Source organism: Hippichthys cyanospilos, chromosome 13 (genome assembly GCF_059441005.1).
Source record: "Hippichthys cyanospilos isolate Australia breed blue-spotted pipefish chromosome 13, RoL_Hcya_1.0, whole genome shotgun sequence".
NCBI lineage: Eukaryota > Metazoa > Chordata > Actinopteri > Syngnathiformes > Syngnathidae > Hippichthys > Hippichthys cyanospilos.
In genome coordinates this window covers 12,518,327-12,530,373 of record NC_142381.1, presented here as the reverse complement: position 1 = coordinate 12,530,373, position 12,047 = coordinate 12,518,327, and the positions used below count along the sequence as shown (strand labels likewise).

The 12,047-nt window shown below is 38.4% G+C and overlaps 1 protein-coding gene across 6 annotated transcripts in view; it reads right to left on the bottom strand.

The window, feature by feature from the left end:
* diaph2 (diaphanous-related formin 2) overlaps window positions 1-12,047 on the bottom strand; it is a 363,565-nt gene that overhangs the window by 233,235 nt on the left and 118,283 nt on the right. For all 6 annotated transcript variants that reach the window (XM_088432132.1, XM_088432131.1, XM_088432136.1 and 3 more), the window contains 4 exons: window positions 11,698-11,834; window positions 7,895-8,003; window positions 4,446-4,556; window positions 3,088-3,200 (listed from right to left, as the gene is read on the bottom strand). In XM_088432132.1, coding sequence (XP_088288258.1) covers window positions 3,088-3,200; window positions 4,446-4,556; window positions 7,895-8,003; window positions 11,698-11,834 — 470 coding nt within the window. The remainder of the gene's footprint in view (window positions 1-3,087; window positions 3,201-4,445; window positions 4,557-7,894; window positions 8,004-11,697; window positions 11,835-12,047) is intronic.

Here is a 12,047-nt window from a genome sequence, read left to right as displayed (position 1 = left end):
TTAAAGCAGATTAAGGAGATTATTTGTGGTATGAACCGTTTATCATCAGATTTATAAAAGGGTGAGTTTTGTATTTGAGGTGAGGCATTTATTTATTCTAGTCTTTAATGAGGTAGAGTGTTTATAAGAGCCACTTTTTTTAAAAAAAAAGAGTGGTACCTGATAGCCCGAACAGGAGAAGGACGTGTTAATTGACGGTAAGACATTAATTGAATAAAGTGGCTGTATTCAGGTGATTAACTGAGGCACGGCATCTATAGCAGCAGAAGCCACCATTTTATCAAGAGAAGATATTCATTGGAGGTGCGGAACTTAAAAATACAAGCTATTTTTTTCGGTAAATGGATGCTCAAGTTCAATAAAACCTGCAAATAGCATTGTAAATACAATTAATGGTGTGGTGGGCAACTACAGTAGTTTGTTTACTAGGATTATTTGTCAAATTTAATCACCATCCCTTGGGAAACATGACCATTTAAGGAAAAATCAATACTTACTTCCTGCACTTACACCAATTGTGTTGGCTTGTATATTTGACACCATTTTTTTTTTTTTAACGGCATCTTTAATTAATATCAAATATGTTGAGAGCCAGTGGAGGGAATCGAGAATCCTCTCCAGTATATATAAATTTCCCACCTTGTATTAGCTGAGCATGAGGCCTGGGAGAATTACCAGTCCTGTGAGATTCAATTATGGCCTCACTAGTGCAACATTGGAGAGGACATAAGAAGGAGCTCAAGACTGGGAAAGTATCCAAGTAGCTCTATCTATCACTAAGCTGCAGACATAGACCCAACGTAGAATGCCAATCCATTCAATGACCCCTCTTCTCGCTCGCCAAATAATGAATAAACATGAGTGGCAGTGGCAGTGGGATGTAGGCCAGTCAGCAGTAGGGTCAATCAATCACCATTCCACAGCTACTTCATATTTATGAGCGTCCCGCAGTCACCTCTTTGGCACCGGGACCTGAGCCGGACACAGACGGTAGCAGCCGGTGCGGGTCAATAATCATGGAAAAACAAGAGACACGTTCAGGTAAGAAGAAGTACCACCGCCGCGGTGATATTGTGTAGGCAGAGGGGCTGCCGAGGCATTTAGAATGATACCCTGAAGCGCCGCGATCAATACGCCACATTGTCCTTGGAAACAAACATTGGGCCATCTCATTTGTGAACCCGCTCAAGCACATCATTAATCCAAGTGGGCTTTTTTTTTCCCCTACTCGCGCACACACACGTTTCACCTGAGTGTGTCAACATAAAGTGTCACTCACGGCAGCGCTTTGTGTCAGCGGGACAAGCGTGGGATTTGATGCGAGGAGGAAAAAAAAAGGCTGCGGACATCTGCATAACAATGTCAGGTGTCTGGAATGTCGCCTCCCAGTGCCACTCATTCATACATAGCCCCAGAGAAGATTGGTGAATTATTAAAAAGCTTGCAGAAATACTTTCTGACTCTGGATTGAATTAGTGCCAACTTATTAGCTTCCGAGTGGACGCCGGTGGAGGGATGAAGGAGGACAGCTAGAAACAAAGAAATATTTGGGAGTGGCGAGCATTCCTACTCTAACAGGAGTGTTAGCAGGTGCCGCGGTGGCAGCGGCGGTGTTAGTATAGTAGCAATAGTTGTAGTAGTAGTGGTAGCGATGTACTGGTGGTAGTAGTACGAATAGTAGTAGAAGCAGTAGAAGAGGTAAAAAAAGTAGTAGCAGCGGTAGCAGTGGATATATAGCCTAGTAGTCATAGTAGTAGTAGTAGTAGTGGTGGTAGTAGTAGTTGTAGTAGTAGCAGTGGTAGTAGCAGCAGGAGCAGTAGATGTCGTAGCTGTGGTAGTGGTATTGGCTACAGTAGTAGTAGTATCAGCAGCATTAGATGCCATAGAAGTAGTACTAGTAGTGGTAATGGTTGTTGTAGTGGTAGTGGTGGTAGTAGTCGTAGTAGCAGTAGCAGTGGTAGTATATGGCTATGCCATAGTAGTATTACTAGTTGTGGTAATGGTAGTGGGTTAGTACTACTAGTATTACCAGTACGAGTAGTGGTAGTGGTGGTGGTAGTAGTGGTAGCAGTCATAATAGAAGAAAGAGTGATAGTACTCTATATGGCTATGCCATATTACTAGTAGTGGTAGTTGTGGTAGTGGGCGTAGTAGCCGTAGTAGTACCAGTAGTAGAGTGGGGGTGGTAGTGGTGGTAGTAGTCGTAGTCGCAGTAGCAGTGGTAGTAGTAGAAGTCATAGTAATATTAGTAGCAGCAGTACATGTAGTAGTAGTAGTGGTAGTAGCAGTAGCAGAAGTAGTAGTAGTAGTAATGGTAATAGTGGTAGTAGAAGAAGTAGGAGTTGCAGCGAAAGTAGTCGTGGTGATAGTAGTAGTATTAGTAGCAGCAGTAGATGCAGTAGTGGGACTAATAATAGCAGATGTAACAGTAATACTCCTAGTAGTAGGAGCAGTAGTAGTATTAATCTAGGGTTACTATTTACAGTACTAGTAGTCGCAATACTATTATTAGTAGTCGTAGTTTAATGGGTAAGCTAACATAAAATAACATTTTGGTTATTGATAGCACTTGTACTGTTGTTATGAGTAATAGAGGTAGTCATAAGAATAGTAGTAGTAGTGATAGTAGTACCAGTATTAGTAGTAGTACCATAGTGGCAGTCGCAGCACAAATGATAATTGTTCCAAATTTAGTAAAGTAACGTAAAGTAACATATGTTGGTTATTGATAGCTCTTGCACCGTTGTTATGATTAATATACTAGCAGTGAATTAAACAACTACGAAGAGCCATGAGTGAGTCATTCTTAACAGAAAAACAAATATAAAGAGATGTAGAATGAAGAAGCAATGTGAATATGTGGAAGGTGAAGAACACGGGCATATTTGCCCAACCTACAGCGGCTGCCAAGAGGGAGCTTAATATTGTGCACAAGATCCTCAAATCCCTCTCTAATGAAGCAAATGGCCAGGGAACTTCAGTCAATCAAAGTCATCATGTTGACTCATCGCTTGCTGCTACATCAGCACAAGTGCTCATCCATATAATTCACACAGAGGGACGGAAAGGACAGGACAAAAAGGATATTCCATTTCAGCCCGAATGTCGTCCAGGCGATGGGAGAGTTCGATGGCGTCCTCTTCCTTGTTCTCATTGAACACCTTGAGCTGGATGTCCAGCTCTTCTGTTTCTTTGAGCTCCTGGAAAAAGTTAGAAAGATAGTCAGTGGTTTCTATTTTGAATTTTGCCTGAAACTATGAAATTTTAGACCCGATCTAAATCTTACACATTGTACCTTTAAAAGAACAAGAGCAATAACAAGAACTGAAAGGTGAGAAAAAAAAAAGAAATAAAGAATGTGTCCATAAATGGACAAAAGCTAGACACAAGCTAAAACAAAAAGAAGACTAAAGGTCTGAGGGTTCAGATAAAAGTAATATTAACAAAAAGTTATGTCAAGCTTAAGGTCAGCAAGTAATAACAGTTGCTCAAGGAATACATTTTCGAAAATGGATGCAATCAGTAGTAAAACAGAAAAAAAAACCAACAACAAAAATCCCATTACTAGTTCTAATGCAACATCTTCTGCAAAGAACTTCCTAAAACACAACACGCAAACCTCTGAGACTGTGAAAGGTACAAATGATTTTACACCTGTTCCTTTCACGGGGGAACGTGGGGGCATTCGCTTGAAATGTCAGCGGTGGAGCTGAAAGCAAGACACATGGCCAAATGTAGCCTAATTTCTGCAGGTGTCCACTATCGGCTGTCATGTTTTGAAGGCCCATCTGTCAGATTTTTTTTTTAACTGTTCTTTTAAAATCATTTGGGAGAAACAGTGATGTTTGTTAACAATGACAGACCTAATTGATATTATAATAGTTATAATAATAAATGTTACTTGATATTTGTAAATTGGGCTAACACATGACATAAAATGGAAAGACTCATGAATGACTGTAAAATTGAATATTCCACATGGTGGCCTGCAAAAAGTCAAAAAAATCCTGGAGCTTTGTTGAAATTATCAATAAGAGAGTCTGGGGGGAAAAGAATACAATATGAGTTAGGAAAAATAAATCTTCTGCAGAAGAGAGACTCATGTCAGCTCAGTCTAATTCATTCTGAAGAGAGACTCTTTTTCTGCCTTTGATTTCTTCTCAAGTAGGGTTTCAAAAAAAAAAAAAAAAAAATCCATCCACCAGGTTTACTCAACTTCCTCAACTAGTTTACCAAAACCGGTATTTTTCATACAATCAACATTGCTTGCATTAACCTTTGGAGAACACTTTGACATGTTTTATACGGTCTGTGTTAGAATGAAGATAACTTCTACATTTTTTTCCATCAGGCTTCTTCACTAGTCAAAAAAATCCAGCATGGCTTCTAACATGTACAAAATAGTCCAAAGAAATGCTGCCACATGAAATTTTGATAAAACTCACAGGCAGGATCTTTTTGAGGCCACATCTTAGGAATTCATTCCGGAGATGTATCCGAAAGTCCAAGTCATCCGGGGAGGTAACCAGAGCATTGATGAGCTGCATGCAAGCAACCTGGGGGATGTGGAAACACAGAACACAAAACGAAGAAAACACCATGTTATTTTGTAGCTGTTACCGCCTCGCACATGAATTTTGGGGGTTCAAACTGCTCATGTTGTGTTTCTATTTTATTTGTGTTATCGAGGCCAGTGGGAAAAGAAAAAAAAAACAGGGAAGAGAGAGGGAAAAGAAGAGAAGACCAGAAGGTGAAAAGTCTGCGGCATGGATGTGCATTATTAATGGATTTATTGGAAAGGAAAAAGTCTGCCTGTGTTGGGTATGTGCAGGGGTTACTTGGAAATCGCTGATCAATTCTAATGAGCAGTAAGGTGTTTTAAGGGAGAAGAGCACGGATAAGACCGTTTTCCTTGGACAGCCGATCGATAGTAGGCTGAAGAATTCCCATGGATGCCGTGAGCTGTCTTTGGAAAACCTTGACCTGAATTATTGGCTTGGATGTACTGCAAAGAAGTCAAAACAATTGCTTACACTTAACTGAGGATTTCGCCCAACCAAACACCATCATTCGCCAGTCGATGTCTGACCAACCTAATTTTAATTTGCTGGGCCGCTTTTGTTTTAACTGCTTTACATTGGAGAAAAAAAAAAAAAAAGAAAAAAAAAAAAGAAAATATATATATATATATATATATATATATATATATATATATATATATATATATATATATATATATATATATATATATATATATATATATATTTATATATATATAAACTGTAAAATGTGTTTTTTTTTTCTTAGTAGGGCCTGGCTGGTTTGTGTAGTGTGTAATTGTGACAAATATTTAATATAATAGCTATTTTAAAATGAGAAACTATAATAGGCATTCATTCATTTGCAGACTTTTTAAATCACAGCCAAGAAAACGTGATGGCATTTAAACATCACCGCCCAAAATTTTGGTATAAGTCAGCTGTCCCCCACCCTCTATTTTTTCTCTTTTTTGTAAAGTAAAGCAATGCAAACAACAAATGTTCTGCCTGTAATTATTATCTTTCCTGTTTAAGTCTTACAGGACCACGAATAGGTTGCTACATATTTTGTTTAATTAATCGGCTAATTAATATGTTATCAGAACTATTCAGCAAAATGTTGACATTGGCCTAAAAAATGCAGATCAGGCAGGCTTTAATATTTAGGTGTCTGGAACTTATTTGTGAATTTACACATTACTTATTGTTGCTATGGGAAAATTTGTCTTTATCTTTACAACTGTCATGTGATCTCAGCAAAAAAAGTGTTTCATGGACAAATACCACCATAGTACAATGATACATAAGCTCCAAATAAAAGTGGCTGATGTCTTTTGGGAAACCTTAAATAAAATAAACTTCTTACTCCTCGCATGCACAAATTTGAAACCTTATCGAATCCACTAGTGAGAGAGCACATGAAAGAAGCTCAACCCGAAAACCTTCATAGAGTTCACGAGTGAATGAAGAAGGCTGCAAAGCTCATGAAAAATTCTGTTTCTTCACCCGCATACGCATCAAGCCTCAAACATACCGCAGATGTACGTAGCGCCGTGCGGCTGGGGTGGTTTGACGGGGGAAAAATATGTGGTTTTATATATATATATATATATATATATATATATATATATATATATATATATATATATATATATATATACATGAGAGAGAGAGAGAGAGATAGCTCACTCCCAAGTGAATAAATTTAATACGCTTAACAATGAATGCAAGCGTTTTGCTCATTATGTAAATATTCAAAGGCAAAAGACCAGCATCATCACAAAAATATATATCTAATCTTTATGCTAGTGGCTGTCTCAGCAGTTTCCTGCAGGAACTCTTGTCGTACAGTACCAGCTTTTAAAAGAAGTCGTCCCGTAAGTAATTACCCACTTTAGGTACACAGAAACATGTATTGAACGGATTCCGTTTTTATTGCTGTTTATCTTTTTCATTCCTTCTGCTGGAGTACACTTGTGAAAAACATAAAGGCAAGCTCTCCTTTCTTGCCCTTTCAAAGCAAGGCCTTCTGAGACCTTGAGGGGAGAAAAATAAGAGCGATAGATAAAGAAATGTTTGTAAAAGGTGAGAGAAATGAGCAAAGTAGGAGGGAGGGAGCTGTTGAAGATGCTGGTTGCAAAAAAAGATGGTGGGACATGGGGAAAAAAAAGAAGCTCAAGGAAGTCAGCGTTTTTAATTAAAGCAGCAGCGGCGATGAAGCTCTGGGTGTCATAGTTAATATCACGCTGCAATCAAGTCTCATGGTGTGGCCGAGCAGCTGAGGGTCTTGACAAGTGGACGTGCGGACGCCACTGCTTTCATTTTCATTCCTGCTCTTAAAAATGGGCGTCATGACAAAATTAAACCCAAGAGGCTAAAACAGCTTGATGCCAGCTTTCTGTTGATTTAAAAACATTAAAAAAAAGCTGCAAAAAGCATAACAGAAGAACACTATTTCTTAGGTCTGACCACTTAAAACAGTTTTTAAAATGAACAATTTAAGGACAAATTTCACAATGTTGAATTTAAAAATACGCTATAAGTAACCCTTGTGCATTATTTTGACATTTTTTGGCTCATTTTCTTTCACATGGTTCTCGTAATATTTTAGTCAAGGGACGGTACACACACGGAAGTGTAATATCTGTCGCCGTGCAATGTTCAACTTTGACATGTGGAAATGATGTAGGTGAAATTTCAGCTCCCTAGTGTTTTCTTTTCATGTTTTCCCTTTGATAAGAAATGCCATGTTTATATATGTCAAAGGATTGGACAAAATAGGTTAAAAAGGTTAAAAAGACAGGCCTACCTATTCCAATCAAAACTTGTTTTCCTAAAATGTTATGAAACAAATGTCAGTTTATTTTTCGTTTTAGTTGTAATTTTCATGTTTCTGATCATAAATCTACCCCCGATACCTTCAAATAAGTGCTGGTATCGGGCCAACGCCAATACTTGGTACTGATATTTGCCCATTTTATATTGTGGCTTCAAATCCCTTTCAAAACTAAATAGTCAGAAGCTGTGATATAAAATTGGCATCATACAAATTTGAATTTATTTGGACGGTTAAATTGAGAGATGTCAGGAAAAATATTCAGAAATGCATTCAATTATTCACACCTTAGGATTACCAAGACATTATTGCCACTACAATAAGAGCAAATTATCTTTGTCAAACTGACACAAATTTCATGAGGTCAGATTTGGGAAACATGATAAATGGGAGTAAACTAGAGTTTTGCTTTGAAATAAGATGTGGTATAGTTGCAAATGAGGAAAAGTGTATCCAGCAGCTGTTAAAAATAAATAAATAAATAATTAAAAAAACAGAGTTTATGTGTGGGAATCCCAACCTGAAGCTGTTGGGCATCATGGTTCTCCAATCCTTCCACAATTGGAGCAAATCTCTCTTTATTATTCCGCTCTGCAGCAATTGTCATGGCGGCCAGAATCTTATCCAGGCTAGAAGAAAAGACATCACGAGAAGCCGCTGAGTGGGTGTCAACAAACACTTATCACTTTACTGACAGGATATTTACTCACAATTTCCTGGTCACACATCATAGATCTTATTTTGAGTGGACCCCCGTTTAGTTCCAAGCAACCCTTGTGCTCACAAACCTTGTTCCAAATTAGTTCTTCTGCATCTCAATTTGCCTTTTTTTCATATTTTCTACACATACAATTATAATGAGAGGGAATAAATGTGTGTTTGTCTTGAGTTGTTCGTGAGGCTTTCCGAGCAGAGAATAGGCACAACTAATTGCAGGGTACCGGCAGACTGATGTACAAATATACCTGTACTTAATGAGAGCGTAAACAAATTAGTGAACTTGCAAAAACTCAAGACAGCTTGTCTCAACATAAAGGACCCAATTTTTGGTATGAAACACAAAACGCACTAATGAGAGTAAATTAACAGACAGTAAATTTCACCACTTTTATTGTCATGCCAGTGTCATTAAAATGACCACAAATTGCACGTTGTTTCTTTTACAGCGAGGTTGTGAACGTTTTTGACCGAAGCTGACAGAAGTGAAAAGAAGTTAGCGACTCACAAGCAGTCGTTCCGCGTCGCTTTAAAGTCACTTGAAAGGACGCTTCAAAACAGGCCAGATAGATCTGCTTAAGTTGTCGCGTTCGCTCTCCATGCTGTCAACTAAACATGAGCCGATGTTGTCGTGCCATTGGCTGCCAGCCAGCAGACGATTCGACTCGTGTCGCTGTCACTTGTTACAAGGTAGCTACCATCAAGTCAAAGATCCCCCCCCATGGTGAACCCAACATAGTCTCTGTGCATTACTTAAGACTTACACTGTATTTGTATTTAAGTATAGTGAAAACTATTCGCAATAGTGTTAATAGCATGTAGTCTGAATTAAAATATTCTGCTCCGATTGTCAAGCTGGTATAGCTCTGACAAGGTACAATGGCCCCCTTGAAAGCGCTTCAAATTTGCTTAGTCATTTGCGTTGAGGGGTCAACCAAAAATATCCACCTCGAACTTCGTTTGCTCTATCAGGTACCACCTAGGCCATATTAGCAAATGAAAATTCTCAAAATAAAGGAAACAGCAGCAGGTTGTTCGTCCCCTGTGTGCCATGCAATTGCCTGGCAAACACTACAGGATGTACACCGCCTACTGCCCAAGATGGCTGGGGTAGAACCCAGCAGGATTGCAACCCTAGTGAGGATAAGCTGCTATAGAAAATTGATATATGGAACTTCAACCAGCAAGGGGCAGTCAGGCATGAAACTTGCCCCATCTGTACAGCCCAAAGAAGCAGAACAAAGTAGCGTTATGAGCTACTCTACTCTCAAATTTACTCAAGGAATATTGGTGAAGCGTCATCTGTAAGTGACTTTAAGAACACAATTACACGTGAAATATGTATACACTATTATATAGTAGTTAGTTTCTATTCACCCCGAATAGTAATCACAAGCTAACTAATTGCTAATTGTGAACCATTTAGCATAAGCACGTTGTTTCTCTAAAAATGCATATGTATAAATGATAATAAATAATGAGTAGTTTTGTCAAGTGAAATCAACTCGCATTCAACTTGAGTAGAGTATACAAAAGCAATAATGACATAATATTAATAATAACTCACATGTTCTATTCATTTCCTACACAAGCATTTGTTTTTGTTTTTTTACTGTAAGATTGTGAAAAAGTAAAAATTGTTTACCTTATGATAAAATATTTAGTGACCCGTGTTTCTATACTTGTTAAATACTTCATAAATACTTGATACTTGACTAAACTTGAAAAATGTTTTCAGCATATCAAAAAATATAAAAATGGATCAAAATCCACTCTACTAACTTGTTGAAATAATATTATATATAAAACAAGTCAAAATAAATAAAAACGAGTGTTAATGTGAATGGTTTAACTTTGCACAGTAAGTTGCATCATGTAGACTGCAGTTATTGTCCATTAATGCCAGATCAAAAATCCAAAATACTTGACTGGTCTGCATGAAATGTGTGAACATATTACAGCTTGTGTAAATGCTTGAGGCCACTTTGGAAGGTCACAAATGTGTCACCCAATGCTGAACTGAATTTGCAGGTTTACTATGGTTAATCTGGTCGGGTCCCGCAGGAACTAATAAAATAAACCAAAACAACAAAAAAAGAAAATCTCTGGTCTAAATGCAATTTAAAAGATGTCAGTCCGTGGCAAACGGCATTGAGATGAACACAGTAAGGGCAGCCGACTGCATCATTTGTCCACAGTGAAGCAGCCGAATCCAATACATCGGGAGGCAGCAGGGGGGTGGGCAAGTAGCGCCCCCACTTTTATGAGCACATGCCAGTCAGCGGGAGACCGCCAAGGCATCTGCAGATATTATGGAGTTTTACAAGATTATCCTTCCAGTTTATTGTCAATGCCGAGCATGTATACACAACAGAGATGAACCGCATCGTCTTATTTGTTTGTCAAATGAGACAACTTTGAAATCTAGTTGTGTTCTTTCGGTAATTTACTCTGTTTTCTCAAGCTTTTGAGAAAAAAAATAGTTAAACATCACACAACTGGCTTCTGCAGATTTTTTATGACCATTGAAAGACCACAGATCACAAATTTAATGACCGAGAGAACACACACTACATGATTTTATCAAACCAACTGAAGGCAACAGCAAACCTTTGTGAGAGCAATAGTTTACAGTGTCAACAAATAAGGAAGATAAACAGCATCCTGTTGCTGTTTTCTTACAGCTATCTTTTCCGAGGTACCCATCAAAACGAGACTAAATGAATTTGGGTCTAATCGTGAAGGAGACAACACCGACAATGTGGGCTCGATGTACTGCGGAGTCAAATACATTTGTTATCTGGCGCTATTTCCTATTTTTGCAGTTGGATCGGCACAGCTTAGCTGCCACTTGAATTGAGTCAAACCTCCTTTGTTTGCTCATGTAATGCAACGTAATAAACTTGTCTACTGCTGCAAGCTGGTATTTTTAGTATTTGGATATCCTACAGAAAACTATAAATGAAAATATAAATCAACTCTAACCCAGCACGCTGCTTTGCAGCACAATACTTTCGTCTCAAGAAAAATAAGATTTCAAACAAATGTCTCGTCATAATCTTTTGTAAAAATCTAAAATCAGCTAAAATCAACTTGGAGTCAGCATGGTTTATTAAAAAGTGATCAGTAGGAATGGCAACTGTGGTATTATAAACAAAATGTTAGCTTTGTACTGCTGAAAATGTCTAAAAAGGAAAAGTATCATTGTAAACAGTTTTCAGAGCGCTAAGTATTACCCTTTTTCAAAACTCTTTGTGAGACAAGGTTTGTTTGGAGTCACGTTGCATATAGGACATTTCATGCAAGGAGAGATGAGTGTGGTTCAAGGGAAGACCTATCCTCCATCAACATTATTACAGAGGCACTGCATTAAGCGCCAGAGTTCATGGTACTGTCAAACTACAGAATGTTATGTGGAGACGAAAAGGAGAAAACATAAAAACAGAAAAGTTATTGAATGTGGCTTTCCAGTGGGTCTCGTCATGCTGAACAAACCCTTTCGCAGAGCCAACATTGACCTCTCAATTCCGCGAAACGTACGGCGACGAGAAACATCTCGTTATCGATGAGTTGAGACGGGATGAACAATCGGGTGATTGGCCTTACATGTTTTCCTCGCCGATGATACAGAAGGCCGACAGGATCTTGACAGTCTCGGTCATCATGCTGGTCTGTTTGGGGTCGATGGATCGCGCCAGTAACAAAAGACTGCGCTCATCTCCCAAGATCCTTTGCAGCCCATACTGTCAGATAGTAAAAGCGAGGAGATGGATAAGGGGAAAAATATTCCAGTGGGTGCAAAGTAAGCAGAGTAAACATCAATATGTTTTCGAACAAAGCTTCGAGTATGTATGTCCAGCTTTAACATACTTTGAATGCAATTGAGGACAGAACTTTGGGGACAAAAACTTTTCTGTAACCTTTGTAGTTCTCTCACCGATAAAGGTTTGGGTGCC